The sequence below is a fragment of the Amia ocellicauda genome, chromosome 5, assembly GCF_036373705.1.
Source record: "Amia ocellicauda isolate fAmiCal2 chromosome 5, fAmiCal2.hap1, whole genome shotgun sequence".
Taxonomy (NCBI): Eukaryota; Metazoa; Chordata; class Actinopteri; order Amiiformes; family Amiidae; genus Amia; species Amia ocellicauda.
The window spans coordinates 20,473,642-20,493,380 of NC_089854.1; the positions used below are offsets into that span (position 1 = coordinate 20,473,642).

A 19,739-nucleotide genomic window follows, 5' to 3' on the forward strand; every position below is an offset into this window, starting at 1 on the left:
TCTAGAGCTTCCAGAATGCCTTCTAAAGAACTTTGTGTTTGAGTCAAAGGTCAGAGATGCTGTTTCTCCACCAGCAGAAACGTTACAGAACATTTTAAACTAGCTCACCTCCTTGCCCTCCTTGTAGTACTTGTTGGCCTCGTGCGCCGCGGCCGCCACCTGCTGGCTCTTCATCTGGCTCAGCTTGCTCTCGGGGTTGCGCAGCCGCGTGACCATGCGTGTGGAGCCTGGTGTCCCCCGGGGGGCCCCCGCACCGTCACCACCCTCACCGTTCGACTTGTCCATCTTGCCCTCGCCTGGCAACAAGCAACAGGAGTTTAAAGCAGCCTACCAGTAAGTCTACCAGTAACACAAACTCACACACACTTTCACACTCACTGACACACAACAGACACACACTCACTCACAAACAAGCTGCACCAATAGTACAACCAATAGTACAACCCATAGTACAAGGGAGGGTGTACCCGTCTCGTCTTGGCTGGTGACCGAAGACTGCGACGACTTGTCTGCGATGTCCGGATCCTCTGGGCCCTTGGGGGCCGAGGAGCTCTGCAGCTCCGAGCTGGAGGTCAGGCTGCTGTTGCTGTTCTCATCCCCAGCCTGAGAATGGGGCTGACTGGGGGCCCCTGCAGCTGCATTGTCCCCATTTCCAGATCTATTCAGTCCAGTTTTTTCTGAGCAGAAGACAAAGAAAAATCACACTTAAGACTTTTGTGGAATGTCGATTTGTTTACTCCAGTGCACAGAGTGCTGGATTGTTGTGTGGGATCTCTGCTGTACTGGTAAAGCAGATAATTTAATTGTTTTGGTGTGTTCGGGGGAGTACAGGGGATCAAATTGCTTAAGAGAGAGACCAGAGAATAACGTCGTAATTTATTTCATTGGTCAATTACCGAGGGAGTGGGAGTGATTTTCATTACAAAAACATTGATGTTCTAAAAGATTACTAGTTAAATGTCCATTCAAATATATACAATAAAGGGTATTATTGCATCATCTGAAGCTTATACTATTTGACAATCTTCTCACTCATGAGGCAGAAGTACATAGAAAAAATACTAATTACAACTGAAAATGAAATGAAGTTTCAAGGCCAATAGCTCCCTCTAGTGGCTGCTCTTTTGGTCTTTTCCCTGAGCAATCACTTCTGATTATTTATAATCGACTCAACACATAAGCAGTGACTGATCTGGAGCAGCACAGACGAATGTGCAGATAATCTGGCCAAGCAAAGGATAAGGCACAGCCAAATATAACAAAAACTCCATGGCACATACAAACAGATGAGCGTGTGTGAAACAAACCACTCTTCAGCCCTCGGATTTGAACAAACCGGCGCTCGGAAACATGGGACACGGCTTTTGTCGGCGTCACAGGATGGATTGTGTTTGTTCTTTTTCTGTAATATTTTACAGAAGGAGGTGTGCTACAGGGTCGCAGTGTCAACCATCTCAATGGCAGTCTCAATTATTTAATGAACTTGGTTAATTGATCAATTAATCGACACAATAGTCTTTACGGGGCTTGACAGTTCATGGCATATCAGATTGTTTTGATTCGCGGTGCCACTACCAGTGAAACAACTGATTGTGTGGATGCAATTAACAACTATCCAGTTAAAATTAGCCCAGTGGACCAATTAGGTTACAAGGAGATTAGCTGAAGAAAAGAAAAAAAAAAAAAAAAACAGGAGACACTGTGACGAGGGCCCTGAGTGGATAGCAGTGTGCGTCTGTCTAGTGGAATTCAGATGCATGTGGGGGTCGGGACTGCAGTGAGGTTTAACACACAGGCAGGGGGGGAAAGTTTGGAGAGATCTGAGGCCTAACTCTAATATTACAGGGACGCTAACCACGGTCGGCACATGCTGCTCATAGTGCCAGTCTGCACAGTTAACAATGGCTGAGTGGATGAAACAATGCCCAGCTACAGGACAGAACAACAGAGCAAACAAACAGGGCAGGCAGGCAATTACACATGCTGGAATGACCCCCCAACCCCCACCCCTCACCCCAAATGCCCGGCCCACAGATCACACCCAAAAGCAGTGTGTGGATTACACAGGCAGTTAAAGGTGGCGCAAATAGTCAAGAAAAAAAAAGACAAATGAAGACATCCAATGAAAATCTAACTTTTTACAGCATGCCGAGAGGAGTGAATTAATCAAGCGTTAAACAAACATTTCTAAAGGGATACATTTGTTCTTATTTTGTTAGGCGAAACGACAGGATCGTAAGCGTGTGATTGTGCGGAGAGATTCCCCAGTTCCTGTTCCCGTGGGCAATGCCAGGATTAGGGAAAACAAAGAGCTCCGTTTTGTGGCTCAGCAGGGCTGCCCGCCGTCTCTCTGGACGATTAGGCGACTGTCATTGTGAGGCAGGGGGTGTCACTACGCTGGGGGATCGAAGAGCCATCGTGCGCGGGGGGGGGGCAGTTGTAACATGGCTGTATGCAGTGCATGATGTGCCGCTCATGTAAACAAACTGCACTGAGCTCCAACTCTCTCTATTTCTGAGCTTTCTAGCAAAGACGGCTCAAAGGAGAAATACTTTGTTTATTGTTCATCCCACCTACGTATACATGCACAACAGAAATGTGTGCAGAAATAGGTATAGTGGAGTGCATTTCAATTATAGCTATTTGGAGAATGACAACAAAAACTGAGAAATTAAGAAATTAATTCTGAGATGCTTCAGTCAGTTAGTCACACTCAGTCACATACACACACACACACACACAGAGCCTGCAATAGCTCATTCAACCACACTGTGCAGCAAGGCAGCTGTAAGCAGAAGAATGAAGCTCCCCTCACAAAAAACCCTGATCAGGCAGACCTTTCTTCATGCAAAGCTGTGGTGTCATTTATTATAAGGCTTATGACAATGAATACAAAGGCAGACAGGCAGACACACAGACAGACAGGCATCAGATGCCAGCTACCACAGGCTGCGCTCAGCGGCCACTGCGCTGTACCTGGGCTCCCTGGCCGGCTCTCTATTGGAGGTAGACCCCCCTCCTCGAGGCCCTCGCCGCCGGGAGAGGGCGTGGCCTGGGGCCCCTCCATGGTCATGCCATCGGCTGGGCTGTGCGGGTCCGAGGGGCTGGGGCTGTGGCACGGGCTGGGGGAGTCAGGCTTCGGCAGCTCGGAGCTCACACTCTCTCCACCAGGGGGGGCTGGCGTCGCTACAGTGGGAAGCACAACACAAGAGCGTGGCTTTCAAAGGCAGGTGGGGGGGATCTGTGTTTGGCTGACTCCTCCTCCTCTCCAGGCCGGCCTTCACTCTCATTTTGCACAACAAGATCAGTAAGGACTGAAAACAGAGACCTATACATACAGTACCAATTGGACTGACCCGGACAAGGGAGGAATAATCATCATAATAATTAACACAGTAATTTTTGTATAGCCTGGTCTCTTTCTGTACCATTTACATCAGGGGTGTCAGACTCCAGTCCTAGGGGCCACAGTGTCTGCTGGGTTTCATTCCAGTCCAGCTGTTGGCTCCTTAATTGGTTTAATTAAACAATTAACTGAATGAATTGAACCCTTCTCTCCAGACTCTGGAATGTTCTGTGCGTTCAGTGTTTTGAATCAACAAATTGTAAGATATCAGCTACAAAAATAAAATCTGACAGTTTTGGATAAGCCCACCTGAGTCAACAAAAACCAGCAGTCTGACACCCTTGATTTACATTAAGTACACCCCCCCCCTTATGAGCACATTTCAATGCCTGCCCCGACACTGGTTAAAAATGATTAAAAATAAAATATACAATTTGATCAAAGTAAAATACAAAAACAATGTGGTTTGGTAACAGTAAAAATGAATAAACAAGGAATAAAATTAAAACCAAGTGAGGAAATTAGATTAAATCACAGACACTGGGGGAGTGTTGTGTACAGACAGCAGGGGGCAATGTGTCAATGCACTACTGAAAGAGAATCCTTCGCCCCGTCTTACCAGAAGCTCCCACGTCCTCCTTGGCCGGCTGCTCCTCCGAGAGTCTCTGCTCCCCGTCGGTGTCGAGCATCTTGTCGAGCGTCTCGGTCTTCTCCCCTTCAGGGACGACATCGGTCCCCCCCTCCCTCCGCGCCTTCTCCGCCTCCTCTGCCACCTTCCTCTTCACCTCCTCCAGCTCCGCCTCCTGTCTGGCCTTCAGCCGCTCCACGATCTCTTCTACAGGGAGAGAGGAGAGTGCAGGGGGAACGCGGTCAGACACACAGGTACACGGGCCACACCTGTGCACAGGTGTGAGTAGGGGGGCTACAGGGGTGGGGGGACATCACCTGGCTCGCTCCGGTGGCGTTTAGCTTTACACACTTGTGCGATTCACAGCAAAAAGCAAGAGCAACTGCCAAATTCACAGTGTCGTCTCGATCTGTGCAAATTCACTCAAACAGAAATCAAGATTGGAGGTGAAAAAATGAATATATACTCACGCATTCACCGACCGTGTTCACGCACACACATACACACTCGCACTCACGCATTCACTGACCGTGTTCACACACTCACCGCTGTGTTCACGCACTAACGCATTCACTGACCGTGTTCACACACTCAAGCACTCACTCGCACTCACTGACCGTGTTCACACACTCACCGACGTGTTCATGCACTCACGCATTCACTGACCGTGTTCACGCACTCACCGACTTGTTCACGCACTCACACACACACAATCGCACTCATGCATTCACTCACACACAGGAACACATGCACTAACATGTTCACGCATATCACATGTCATCAAAACTCAATGCCCTGGCACCTTCCACCTTCAGTTTTGGGCTCCAAGCTGAATTAGTGTGCAACACACACAGAAAAAGAAACAGACCGCCAATAAGTAAGTACAGACTAATGCACAGCAATCATTAAGCCAGACTTATCACAGAATAATTTAAAATGATGGGATGTTGAGGACCAGTAGATCAGTAAAAAATAAAAGGCATCTCTTCAGCCTCCTCTGTGATGTTACAGCAGGTCCCCCTGAATCTCATTTCCCTGCTGATGCTCAGCGCCAGAGTATGTCAGACTGGATCCTTCAATAACCCCGGTGACACACGCAGCTTAACTCCTATGCCACTTGAACCTGGTAATCCGCACCAGGATATGACACAGCGAGGTAGTGTAATTTATTCTGCATTAATAGTGTCTTAATCAGCAGTGGCAGGCGAGTCAAACGCGAGGCCCTAATTTAATTAGGCGGAAACCAGAACAGCTCGTGGGAATTTTGTGAGCGATTCATGAATCCTGATGAATCCTCGGCAGCTCTGGCTTGCTTACAGGTCTGCGCTGCTGTTCTGTGGTGGCAGCAATTTCAATGGCTGGCGAGGTACTTTAAAAACAAGCTGCAAAATAATAATATATACATTTATAAATATATAAATCTTGCTGCCTAAATGTAGCATCATTGATAGGCTGAGTGTTGCAGTCAGTGTGCAAACCTAGAGTCCAACAAAGCAGCACACATCACAACCGATCACCGCACTACTGGTCTGCAGGTATTCGTTCGTTTTCTGGGTTGTTGCCTCCCGCCCCTTAGCCCCAAACCCCAACTGTTAAAAATACGGCACAAAATTGGGTGGTTAAAAAATAAATGATACCGGTTGCTTAAATTAAAAAAGAAACTGAATTTATTTTTAAATCTTTGAACGGAACGAAACCCTGGGAGAGTAATTTGCTCAGCCTTCAGGGAAATGATTAGAGTAACAACTGGGAGCTGAAGACCAGGCAGCTCCGGGGCCCAGGGGACAGCAGTGCAAATGGGCGGCAACAGGAAAATATGTCTTTCATTCCTCCATCTGTATCAAAGCCGACCTTTTCCGAGGGGCCACAGTTGCATTTTTTAATCCGGTAATTATACACGTGCTGTGTGGAGGAGCTCCACTACAGTCGGTCAGGGACGCTACCGTTAAAGCAATCAGTAGGAGAGGTGATTTGCCAGAATGATGTAACATGCATTGGTAAAGGATATACACGTGTGTTGGTTAGGCAAGGGAAAATAAGTCAACTGAAAAGGCTTCATCCATACACCTGGTACACAAACTTGAGGAATACAAATACATTTCTGGGTAACAGAGTAGAAACAAAAACATAATAGTACAATTATTTCAATCATAAACCGAGGGTTAAAAATAGCCACCTGAAAAAATAAAAATACCATTGCAGTATTCCATATAATTTCAGATTTCTCTCAACCAAAACAAAGCAAAACAAAACAAACACAAAAAGAGCAAGAATTATGCATTGTGGGGGATGTTTTCTGCGAACAGCTTGCATCATTAAAATCCCTCTCTGTTTTTGTGTTGCTTATCAGCATCTCACCACACAGGGAAATGTTCCTTAAAATATGCCCACATAGTAGCACTAGGACACTCATTTCTGGAGACAATTTATACTGTGTTACTGCACGATTGACAATCTCTCCCAACGTGCATATGTCCTCTCAGTGTGACAGCACTGGGCACCTGCCAGGCACACATCACTTCTCATAACCGCATGCCAAGAATTCATGGACCGATGGAGGATTCAGATGTTCTGTGCGAGGCCCGACAAAACAGGCTTCATTTTGTACACTGCCTTTTACATACAGCAGACTATATCTATAGCTATACATCTAGACCGATATACATCTCTATATTTAAAATGATTATTTGTATAGCTTTTAAAAGCTCTTCAAATCCAGTTTCAATCCAATTAATTTTGAAAATATTAAGCAGGAAACAAAATAGACACACCAGAGAAGCTGGTACGGGTTATTTTAAAATTATTATTAGTCCTCAGAGAGGCCTGACCCTCCACCAAGGGGGCCGGGAGGGTCACACTCAGCCTCTAGGGTGGTACTGAAGCACCAAGCCCCACAGGCCCACAGGCAGTAACCCACGGCAATGCTGTGCAACTTCCTCCGAAGGCAATGCCGCAGTCAACAGCTGTACCTGTTCAAACACACCGGTATGTGAGCATTTTCATTGGTATGCTGGCCCATGCAAGCAGCAGAAATACTCTTAATTAACTTGTGTGTATGTATAGGGGCATATTAAAAAAAATATATGTAAAAACAAAAAAACAGGCCTCACTCTGGTACAAATGTCAGGTTAGATTACAGATATAAATATGGTGCGAAGTGAGCGACCGGCTACAAACAGGCATGTGGCATCAACAGGGGGAATGCTGTATTTGTTTTCACAAATGCATTCTGCCTAATTAAAAAAAAAAAAACAAGGGGGTAAGTGGAAGGAGAAATAAATGAATGCATAAATGGATTAATTAATTGGTACAACTAAGTTAAAACTACAAACGAGAGATCTGGCAGACCATATCCATTCACCAAATTTGCTACTTCATATCCTTGTTGTTGCTTCCTCGACAGAAAGGCCTCAGAGATTCACAACACACCAACAAAACAAAACTGCCTGGCAAATGTCTCCTTTTTAGGAAGGACATCCCAGGTACGATCACACAGAAATAGCTGAGCTCAATGGCTGCACATACTACTGTCACACTGCGTTTCCCTGTCAAATTCTCTCCACTCGATTAACTGCGATCTACGCAAACAGAATTAGTGTTTTCCAGGGCGTGCGCCCCCTGCAGGTCACAACAACATTTATCTACGGAGGTGAAGAACATACTTTCAGCCAGGGAGAGGGGGAGGGAGTAGAGGACATACAATAGAAAGTACAGAAGGTCTTTGTCATTTCCAATTCTCTCCCTGGAGGAACCAACCCAAAGCACAAGACGGTATTTCTAAATGCCTGGTATTTTAACCTTCTCTGTCATTATAATTATTTTTTTTAATCCTACGCCAGGTCAAAAGCCTGCAGCTACTCTGCTGCTCTCCGATTTAAGCCTCGTCTTACAGAGGACAGGTCAGCCTGGTAAGAAACAACACAAAGAACCAGTGACAAAGGAAAGCAACCAGCCAAGACCTCCATTCTGAACTGGACTGCAGCCCGCCGGGGTACACCAGAGGAAAGCTAAAAGGCTCTTACCGTTGGCAGCAGACAGGAAAGACTTGTTGCTGCCCCGGGCTTTGTTGGTGAGATCCTCGGTGATGTCCATGTGAGAGTGAATCTCTTCCCTCATCTCCTCCAAAATTTTATACAGTTCCGACTCCCAGTAGTCCTTATCAAGAGAGTCAATGAGTTCAGCTAATTGGACCTTTGTGCTGTAGTACCATATCTTCTTGTTCTCGTGGTCGCCATCTTCCTCCCTGGGGGGGGGGGCGGAAACAAATAAAAAATACATCAACACAAATTAATAGGACTGAGTTCCAACTTTGCATGCCAATCCAACCATAAATAAATAAATACAATCCTGGGGCAGCCCCTTCCAGAAAGAGGTCAATGTGTCATAAACACACTACAGGGATGACTGAGCCAAGTGAGTCCTTTTAATATAAAATCATCAAATTATTAAATACCACTGGGGGGATTTAACACATGAAAGCAGCACTGTTTTAATTCTGAAGTGCAGAGAATGACACGATACAGGTCCTCAGGTGCATCTCCCCGTAATCTCTGCTGATGACACAAGACAAATAACTTGAATGATCGAACCCAGTCTGTGTTTCTCAGGCCTGTATTTCCTGCTCCTGTCTTTCTGTCTAGCAGCTGCTGAAAGGTTTACTGGCTACCCTCAGGGGCTGCCTTGGTTCTCATTAGATACAAGTAGGACCAATCGAAGTTGGTTTTAGTATTTGGAAGCAGCGGTGGGTGACAGATGTGAAGTTTAAAAGGCAGCAAAGTCAGTAAAAACATGAGGTGGAACAAACTTCCCCAACATAAATCCCCAGATTGTGGGCAGACTGACTACGACATCACAGTGGATCTGTTTAATAAAGGTGGAATTATTTCGGGAGTAAATTACATTCAAGAGTCTCTGCCTTACAAGTGTGTGTGTGTGTGTGTGTGTGTGTGGGGGGGGGGTTATGCAGAAGCATTTTTAATAATCAGGTGCATAACAAAACATACCAACATCAGCTACCTTCCTTTCTAACTCTCATTTTATTCCAGGTGGGCCCTAGCAGAACTCTTTGCACATTACCAAAACAAAGCCAACAAAACATCATGTCTCCCCGGGACAGACCCTCCAAGTTCAACCTAAACAGATCGCTCTCTGGCAAAAAGGAGACTCCACCTATAGACTACAGCGTCCCCTGCAGGGCGAGAGGCAAGGGTGGGGTTGCACCGTCAGTTTGGGAGAAGCTTTGAAGGACAATGGACACCCTCTGACTAACGGGTCACCTGCTGTGGACCAGACTGGCAACATGGCTGCCGTGCTGAAGGCTGGCTGGACATCCAGGCCCATTCACCTTGTAGCTGCATCTCTCTGCACCGTGTGGCTTGTAAAGCAGACTTGTTCTGCATCGTGTAAACCGATTTGATTTTGTGGTTTTATAGCCTAATATTCAACCTTTACACGGTCTAGATTGGCATATTGCCCAGTCGACTGTGAGCCACCAAAGACAAAGACATCAGCAGATCAAAGCAATAATAAGAATAGTAGTAATAATAATATTGGATTTTACTTCTTAACCGCGAATCTGTGTCCTAATCTTAAATAATATATATTCATAAAAAATATATGGATCAGACATTCACATTGCTTCCACATATAAAACAAAATATTAATATTTAAGAAATATCATGAAAAATACAAACATGATTAAATCAAATGCCTTTAAACAAATATTTTTTCATTTCTTTTATATGTATAACATTATATATATATGTATTCTGTATAACATAATAAAAAGCTCTGAAGCGGCATGATGGGGAGATTACCACACCGGGAGCACCTTGGTGCATGGAAGGTCAGTGGTGTTTTGCCCGGCACTTTACACCGTACAGTGGTTTGTGAAGCTCGTGTCTCTCAGCCCGACTCTTGTGCTGTACTGTTGTGACAGTGCTGAGCCACAGAGCACAGGGGCTGGCCTGACAAAACACAGCGTCTCCGACTACAGGAGAGAGTTTTCCTCCTGTGTGCCAGGAAACACACACAGCTTCGTTATTTGGTCATTACCATTATCCCTACTCCTCTGGTAAAACACTCATCGTTTCGCTCTTCATTTGTGATGCCTCATGTTGAATGCTTGAATGTTTTTGTGGGTCCGTTTGTTTTTAAAAGTGTTTTTCTTCCTGGGAGGAATTATTCGTTCCTACCCTTTCGGGTTATCCTGTTTATTTGTATTTATTTTATTCCATTGCTGCATGTTAAAATCATTCTGCAAAAAATAAACAATTGCCTTTCAAACTGCAAGCATACCGAATATAATGCTTTTAATTATGTTAATAGAATACACATTCAATGTCTTGAATTATTTTAATTTCTGAAACATCACTATCTCTGGAGCAGTGGTTTTCAAACCGGTCCTGGAGTACCCCCTGCCCTGCTGGTTTTTGTTCCAACTCAGATCTTAATTACTTAATTTAACTGTATATTGCTTTGTTAATTCAATTAAGGATTCAATTAAGCAATTAGACTTTGGTTGGAACAAAAACCAGCAGGGCAGGGGGTACTCCAGGACCGGTTTGAAAATCACTGCTCTGGTTCTACACAGTGCGCACATGAGTCTGAGGTTTTGCTTTCATTTAGCGTTACTAAAATTACACATCCACCCCATGAGTTTCCTCTCCTGCACGCCGAGGTGTTCATTAACCTACAAGCGCAACAGAGAAAATGTAAATGGTGGTAGTGTCATTTATTCCCCTGCACGGACAAACGAGTGCCAAAACATCCCTGCTCTCCTTTACCAGCAAAGCCCGGACTGACACTCCACTTCAGAACTTCCCTCCAAACCAGTGCTTCCCAAACCTGGTCCTGGAGTACCCCAACCTGCTTGTTTTTGTTCCAGCCGAGCAAATTAAAATAATTTCAGAGCCTCTGAATTATTTTAAACAGTAGGGGTTTAAGTGAAGTATAGAATCGAATAATGAACTTATTAAAGAACCAACTATTATTACAAGTCAGCAGATTGTTTCTCCAATCAAAGTTCAATAAAGTTATTGAGAGCTTGGTTGGAACAAAAACCAGCCAGGGCTTCCAGGACCAGGATTGGGGACCACTGCTCCAGTTAAAACTACCGCACTGGAGCTGCCAGACACGCAGGCTGGGGGCAGGTAGGATATAATTTTCCCCACAAAGGGAAACTGCTGTGCACAAGTCAGCACTCCTGCTCTATGTGGCTGAAGGCTCAGCTCTCACCCAGCGCGTCTCAGCTGTAGCTCAGCGGACACAATGATGGGCTCAGTTATAAAATGAGAAGTGATTATTCGCTGTCAACAGCTGCCTAGGGAGCAATGATGGGAATACGGCTGGAGCTCTATCAATGCACTGGGTGTCACGCCTGTTTAACACCGACATCACAGCTGCTGTCCTCCTAAATAAACACATTCATCAATGGCCGGACTGGGGCAGCCCTCTGCGCAGAGCCAGGGACCTCGTCTTCCCCAGGTCTCTCTTTAATGACCATTACAACATACCCATCAATAAGAGAAGAAAAAATATATATATATATATATAATCCTGTAGCTCTTTCAATAATCAAATCAATCATTAAACATGTAAAAACCTTCACAGTACTCACACGATGATCCTCCTGTTCAGGAACCAGTATTTCCGGCGGTGGCGGTCGAAGCCGATGGGCTCCTGCCGAACGTAGGGGCGGCTCTTCTGGCTCTCGGCCACGCAGTCCGTGACGCCGGGCACCTTGTGCGCCACGCAGATCTCGCACTGCCACTCGTCCTCGGGCACCTCCTCCAGCGGGGGCTTGACGCATTCCAGGTGGTAGACAGCTGAGCATGTCTCGCAGCACAGCAGGTCGCCCAGCTTGTGGCACACGCGGCAGTGGTCGTCGTACTGAATGACGCCCTCAGACATGAGCTCCTCGCGGGCGATGTTGGTGGTGAGGAACTGGTCCACCAGGAACTGCAGGACCTTGATCTTGCTGTCCAGCGGCCCGTAGGGGTAGTCCTCCACCTCCTGGAAGGGCAGCACGTGGTGGTACTCGCCGTCGCTCTCGCAGTAGACGCGCACCACCTCGGGCCACGTCATGCCGTCAATGAAGTACAAGGTGGAGTTGACGCTGTCCTTGAGGTCAGCCGGGCCGAAGGTGGTGTTGGATGTGTCCTCCTCTCGCAGGATAGCCTTGAGCAGCGCGATGTGCGTCTCCGCCATGAGCGTGCACTGCTCCTGGCCCACCAGCGCCGCGCAGAAGTCCTCGAAGCGGAAGGGCGACAGCCGCAGCACCGTGCCAAAGTTCCTCAGTACCTCGTAGATGGCCGACACATTCAGCAGCTCCTCGCTGGGCACCATCAGGTCCTCCGAGGACTTGGGCAGCTCCAGCGCCGGGATCTCCTTCTCCTCGAAGATCGGCGAGCGCGGTCGGTGCACACGCTGCCTCCTCCTTCCTGGAAGACATTAAAAAAGAGAGAAAAAAAAAAAAAGGGTTTCATTTGGGTTTATTGGTTTAAAGTGACCTTATTGGTGCTTGAAGCTTATTGGTTATTGGGATACCTGGTTTCAGCCCGCCATGATTTAAACTGTGCATGGACTTCAGTTTTCAATATTTTAGTAAAAATAAACTCAAACGAAGATTGGTGTAATTCAAGATAAATGATCAAGAACACTGCCTGGATGAGGGGGAGAGAGAGAGAAAGTGAACTTTGTTTTCCCCTCTTACACACCGAACTTGGCAAACGGTTTCAAAGGAAGCAGCTCTGGCACACCCACTAAGACCTCTCTATGGGGAATCTCACTCACACACACATACTCAAGCTGATTGTCTCAAAAAAAAAAAAAAAAAAAAAATCCAGCCTGTTTCCATCTTCAGGGCTGTGCTACCTTAAAACCAGAGAGCAGTGGTTTTATCATCAGCCAAGTAAGTGTGGCTCCCAAACGTGCGACGCACTCTGCTGCGTGGATCCCTTCCAGCTGCACAACGCCATGTGGTCTGTCAGCTGCAGCGAGCGAGCGCCGAGACGAGGGGTCCCATAGCGGCCGAGCGCGACACATCTCACATCGTCAAACACAAACCTCTCATCAAGATTAATTAGGCAAGACGGCTTTAATTATTGTGATTAATAATAATGAGGATAATAGTGTTGTTTCACAGTCAGATGCTCACATTTACCATAAGAACTAACAAATGCAAGTGAAAGAAACTCTCAGTCCCTCTGATTTCTCCAGCCAGCTCTGTAGTTCTCATGTCCTTGTTATGAGAGCATCTGAAACCAGGTGTTGCTTCACATTAACATTCAGAAACAGACGTTTATGAAACCGCATCCGCCGAGCAGCAGAGACCCGTGTCGGCAACAGAGCCAGGAGAAGAAATCCTGGGAAAACCCTGAGGCTGAACTACCAGCAATACGACAAATATCATCAACCATAAAAGGCCAAACAGGTGACCCTGACTGTGACAAATTATTAAAAGCAGACGCATACATACATAAATAAATATTCAGGTTAAATAAGACCCATCCTAGGTTGATCACTGCTGCAGGTAAAATGAATTAATTATCGCTGTTCACCCTCTTCAAAATGTACAAGAGGTGCTGCTGATTTATACAACATTCAATCACTGACAACAAGGGAAATCAGCAACACAAACACCACCAAGGGAAATGTAAATAAATAACATCCAGAACTAAAAATGGAGCCACAGCGAACTCTGATGTTTGTTTTTGAACACAGGTTGTATCTCAGCTGACCACTTCACAGGCCTGTTGTCTTGTCACCCACTCCTGCCAGATCCCCAACTTCCCATCTTCACGCCATCACAACCTTAAACTCTCCAAACTTACGTTTAACTGCAGGTCGCACTGTGTGCCTGGTTCATAGGTAAACAGAAGACACATTCCAGGGGGTGGAAGGGGATGCATCCCTGTGTTCCCATTTACTGATCTCTACCAACAACTAAGAACTCCACAGAAAGAGACCCCAGACATGGGTCACGCTAAGGTAGCTCAGCTGAATGTTAGACAACTGTCCTGTCTGAAACTTGACAGGGAGGCCTCGGATTAAGGTGTCAGACAAAATAAATTAATGCAACATTGCTGCGTGACCATAAACACAAGCCCACGAGTTTCACAGTTCCTGCTACAGCATCCACAAAGGGCTTTCAGACAGATTGCTCAGTTAAGGGAAGTGGCAACAGAAATAACACCTGGCCAGTACACTACAACCCCAAGACCAAGACTAGATAAACAGCAGCCACAGGTAGGACTTATTAAGCTGGAAACATCACATTGTGTGAAACTAAGCCATTAATCCTCTTAATGAATGTGTAAGCATCTGCCTGTGTGAAATATACTCAGCATGCCCATCTCTAAAAAGCCAAGGGGCAACAAAAACGTTTCTCCACAACTTAAATTATTAAGTAGATCAACGACGGGCAGAGCCCAAATTCAACAGGGGATGAAAACAACGACAACAAAAAACAACTTTTGCTGCTCAGTGCAATGTAACCACTAATTAACAATAAATCAGAAATAGAAGAGCACCATTCCCAGGGAGCCCTGACAGAAAAAAGGCTCAGACAAACTTTATAAGCAATCTTGCAGAGAACCAGCAATGGGGAACACCAGCATCATCGAGAAGAGAAGGGGGAACAAAGCAACAAATACATACATACATACAAAAATCACCACAGTGGTCCAATGCAGCACCTTCACTGTGAATGCCCAGCCTCCTCCCACGTGTGCGTCGCTATGGAGAGCGCCACGCTCAAACACACCAGGTCCCCAGCCCACCCAGATGAGCCACCCTCTGACTGCAGTACCATACTCTGTGACCGCAGGAAGCTACCCCCATGGCTCAATACAGCCAGGGAAATTGATGCCATTATGAAAGGCAATTAGTGACAGCCCAGCACCACACATGGCTATTAATATCCAGCACCCAACTCCAGGCACAATATTGCTCCAGACTCAGGGCACAATTTTTGGTCCACTTAAGACTTTGATCTACTAAATAAAACACATTCTTGAAGTGAAATGCAGAGAAATTCAATTCCCAAAACCTTAGCATTATTTTATACTGATAGAGAGAGCATTAAAATGTATTGACATAGTCATGCATTTAGTTTAATTAGCAACGCATTCCCTTGGTGAAAAGAACAGTTATGCAACACTACTTTACCTACACCATCAGACTATGAGCTTATTATTATTATTATCTGGCTGCGAGGAAAGAAATTTGTAGTGTTCATTGAGATAATAGTTATGGTTTTCGTTGTACTTTTGATTTGTTTTTGGCGCAGCACAGCATGGTTCCTCTGTTGGTCTTTATATGTGATTTTGATTGAGGCACACGCAGCAAGTGAGAGGGACACTCAGCTGGGCTCCAGGCCTGCCTTTGACCACTCACGTCTCAGGCAAACCCATGGATTAGAGACTTTTTTTTTTTTTACGCCCCGGCTTTATTTTCTTCAAGACACCCTTGCGTTCAACCCACTTGCATTGCTCCCACAATTGACAAAGTTCAAAAACAAATTATAGCTCAGTAAACTGAAAGATAATTATTTTTCCAGATCTGAGATGAGTTATTTTGTCCAATAAGTGTGGTGCTCAGTGCTGCTCCATGATCTCAGCTCGTGTGTGAACACCAGGCTGCTCGTTGTATTGGGCTCTGTACCTCACCCTGCACCATTAACCGTTCGAGCTCACTAACGTGTTTGAGTGCCTTGCGAGTTAAAAGTACAATTTTGCTTTCCAGTGCAAGGGATTAGTCACTCTCTGGAGAGGCGACATACAGAGAAGACAGTGATGTGTCCAAAACATTCAGGACACTTAACATAATCACAGACCTTTTTGTAAGGAAAATTACATCATATATTATAGTCAATTAAGTTCCAGAGTTGTTGTTTTTTGTGTGTGGGGTGCCACTGCATATAATCATACCTAAATGAAGATTACAGGCTAAATTGTGTTTCATACATACTTTACAGTACATACAGTCTGAGAAGCTCAATTCCTATTTAATAAAATGTGAAAATTTGGGGAAAACAACAACAACAACAACAAAAAACAGATATAGTGAAGTGTCTTTACTTCACTAGAAAATTTCCCTCGATATTGCAAAAAGTTGCTTTTAGGACCTGGACGATACAGGACTGGTGTTAACAAGATTAAAATTACTTACTTTTCCGCAATATTTTTGCAAGGTATAACTAGTGTGAAGCTAAGCGATGGTGATTAAGTTAAAATAAACGATAAAGCAATTCATTTTAGAATTAACTTATTTGATATTAAAAACAATGTTTATCAATTTTATTTTTAAAATTGACAACTGACATTGATGATTGACACGCGTTTGCGCTCAAACCCATCCTCAGCACCATCTGACAAATCAAAAGTGCGCACAGTGTCCGCCGAGCGCCGGCTGTCCCGCAACAGGTGAACTAAAGCAGCGCACGTTTCCACAACATCACGCCGGGGGTCCAGGTGTCCTTCACCCGCACTGTCACCGGCACGGAGAGGGGAGGCAGTCACGGTTCCAGCCCCCCAATCGCCCAAGCAGCATCACTGAACAACACAACCCAGTTCTGCTACTGACATCCACCACTACTTTAAATGCCATCTGATGGCAACTTGTACTAGACTTTCATTCATTAATCTCCTCCATGCAAATATCACCGACTCACAGGAGGGTTTTTGTGTGGTTGTTGTTGTTTTGCACATCTTCAACAAAAACAAAATGAACAACCGTGTGATGGAGTTGCACACCGTGCGTGAATACACCGACACGGGCAGGAGATGTATGCGCGGAGACGATCGGTCGTGTTCAGGAGCTCCGGTGCGAGTCGGCACTGAAACAGCACTGTGCCCGAGCACAGCGATCACAAAAGAGCACCCCGGAGAGGGACTCTATCCGCCCAGGAGCTGGGTCTGTTCTCAGGGCTGTGAAAGAGGATGCAAAACCCCTGAAAGGACTTTGTGGAGTTGGTGCAGCCCGGTGATGACAGCGGCGCTGCTGCTGCGGGTAGCGGTGCAGCGGGGATGCACAGCCTCAATGAGCCGAGGCCTGCTGCAGCCGGGCGCATTCTCCATTTTGAACAATGCCGCTTCCTGGCAGTTTGCGCCCGTAAAGTGGCTCCCACCGCCCCGGAGAGCCGCGCTGCGCCCCCGCCCGTCCCCTCGCCGCCCCCGGCCCGCTCCTTACCTGCGGCGCTGCCGTGCGTGCTGTGGCTCCGGAAGCTGCTCTCCGTGCAGTAGCTCGCGTCGTCGTCATCCTCGCCGAGCTCCTCCAGGTAGTCGGACTCCTCGTCCAGGGCCGCCGCCGCCTCCTCCTCCTCCTCGTCGTCCGTCACCGGCTCCTCGTCCACAAACTCGTCCTCCTCGGAGCGCAGGCTCACCGCGTCCTCGTCCTCGTCGCTCTCATGGTCGTCGTACACCACCTTGCTGGTGCTCCTCCGGCCCCGGCCCCGGCCCCCGCTGCCGCCGCCGCCGCCGCTCGCTGCCCTGCCTCTACCCCGGCCCCCCGACGCCGCGGTGGAGCCCCCTTTCCTCCGGCCCCGCGACGAGTGGTGGTTCCCCCTCCTGGGCGTCGCGAATTCGGCCTCGGCCGCCCCCCTGCCCTTGGCGCCCAAGCCCCGCCGGGGTCTCAGCCCGCGGACCGGCCCCGCAGAGGGCTCCTGCATCAGCGCCTGTTTGGGCGGCCTGCCTCGTCTCCCCCTCATTATGGAGCGCAGAAAAAATCTATTATTTTCGGTTTCAGTTTTTCGCCCGCAATGCGGCCGCGCAAACCCGGGAAAACGGGTATCCCCCGAAAGCTGGACGTCCGCAGAATCCGGCGCAGTAGTCCCGCCAAGCCCCGGGCTCGGTTAGAGAGAGAAAGCTCAAGTGGAAGGGCCGGCGTCCCGCTCCGGGTCGCCTACAGCCGCCATTTTTCTTCCTCTCTCTCCGTCTGCTGAAAACAGACAGCAGGCCCAGCGCGCGCGCACGTGACGCCGGGCTCGCGGAGAGCAGGCCGAGCAGAGCGGGCGCGCGGCGGCCGGAGAGTCATGCCTGCCCGGCGTGTTTACAGTGCGCCCCAGACACACGTGTTTTTAGTGTGTTTGAAGGCTTGCTCCTGGTCTTAACCGTGCACGCTGTTTCCCACGGCCGATGTGTTTCAATGCGTTATAACATGCAGTACAGTTTATTTGGTCGCTCAATCCCAACACGCATGCCGAGTGAAGTGTTTCTCTGCCGTGGACATGCTTTGGGGGCAGCTCTGCTGTGTTTGTGTATTTCTGCCCATCATCAGCTGTTCCCTGGCACGTCACAATCAGAGCCGTTTCAGGTATTAATGAGGAGGTGGTTATGTCATGTCATTAAAGATCCTTACTTTACTTACCCGTATGCATTTTTAAATATGTAAAGTTGATGAGTTACACACACACAAAGCAAATAGTAAATATTATCTTATGTTGTCCCAGGTATCTTCAATATATTTATAAATATATGAAGTATAATTCCTTTACTACAGTTTCATCTTAATATTGACCTGGGTTCAAAAAGGAGAATTTAAAAGCATAATTTTCAACTAGACTGGAATCTCATTTGCTCCGAATATTTTCATGTTTCTTTGTTGTTGTGTCAGATGGAGTTCCTTCCCTGACTGAAGTTATCCGGGATGTTGTGGGTCTGTGTATAAGGGAGATAAGATGTTCTGAGGAGTTTCCTACAATGAACACAACCTCTTTCCTTATCAGTGAGTTCAGACCACCACCCCGGACTTTGAAATGAAGAATATACATAGAAATAAAATATATTCCTCAAAATGGGAATCCCGGAGTCCAGACCCACCTGGCCTCTCCTGGTAGTTGTATTAAGAGTCCAGGTTCCCAGTGGCAACAGTGCTTTTGTATCCCTACAATTGTAATGAAGGTCCAGTAGTGTCTGAGGTCTGAGGTTTTCACTACAGGGGACTTCAGTGGCACCATTTCTTCACAAATATGACAAACTGTGCCTTATTTGAACAGGGGGGTTACTATTTGATTGTGATTATTATGAATACATGCATTTTTCGATTTCTCCCATTAAACAAAGCACACACCAGCACGTACACACTCACTCACTCACTCACATCCCAGCCCCAGGCTTTCCTCGCCTCATCGCAAACTGTGGATAATTTGTGAATGAATCGGTCCTCCTTGGTAACAGCATGGCGCCCCCCAGCGGCGCACACAGGAAGCGGTACAAATGAAAGGGGGAAAAGGGAAATCAATCGTGATTAACACAGCGCTTCAGCAGAGCCGCGTTGGAAGGGATGGCGGGTTAGTTTATGTTGGTGCATGTATTCAATTAAACCCCCAACCTGCACAAGCTCGGCTCTTTGATTCCCAACTGTGAGCTGCGGAGCGAACACGACACCGAAACAAAATGGTGACTTGGTGTTGTGTAGGAAAGCGACCCAGACGAATGTTTTTGTAGTTGTTTGGAATTAGATGCATTGCAATGTTTTCATTAAAAACATGAAGGTGTGTCATTTATAACATTGGGAGGCAGGCAACATCCTTGTGCTTGGTGTCACCCCGGGCCGCTCAGGGCGGCCGCAGCGCCTTGTTTCCCGGCCGGTAGTCGTGGCCGAGTGGTTAAGGCGATGGACTAGAAATCCATTGGGGTCTCCCCGCGCAGGTTCGAATCCTGCCGACTACGTCACTAATTTTTAATTGGGTTTCCCTTAATTAGGCTTTTAAAATGACGCACAATTATTGAACGATACATACGCTCATTTTATTACTCAAACCAT

General features: G+C 46.8%; 1 protein-coding gene and 1 non-coding gene across 2 annotated transcripts in view; one reads left to right on the plus strand and one right to left on the minus strand.

Moving 5' to 3' along the window:
- Positions 1 to 17,918, minus strand: part of bptf (bromodomain PHD finger transcription factor) — a 41,688-nt gene extending 23,770 nt beyond the window's left edge. Inside the window, exons 1-7 of the mRNA XM_066704248.1 lie at positions 17,166 to 17,918; positions 11,593 to 12,415; positions 7,997 to 8,217; positions 3,966 to 4,181; positions 2,977 to 3,186; positions 468 to 677; positions 109 to 296 (exon numbers count right to left, since the gene is read on the minus strand). Coding sequence (XP_066560345.1) covers positions 109 to 296; positions 468 to 677; positions 2,977 to 3,186; positions 3,966 to 4,181; positions 7,997 to 8,217; positions 11,593 to 12,415; positions 17,166 to 17,682 — 2,385 coding nt within the window. The 5' untranslated portion in view covers positions 17,683 to 17,918. The remainder of the gene's footprint in view (positions 1 to 108; positions 297 to 467; positions 678 to 2,976; positions 3,187 to 3,965; positions 4,182 to 7,996; positions 8,218 to 11,592; positions 12,416 to 17,165) is intronic.
- Positions 17,919 to 19,563: 1,645 nt separating this feature from the next.
- trnas-aga (transfer RNA serine (anticodon AGA)) lies at positions 19,564 to 19,645 on the plus strand. The gene has a single exon. It is a non-coding gene; the product is annotated as a tRNA-Ser (tRNA).
- Positions 19,646 to 19,739: the final 94 nt, after the last annotated feature.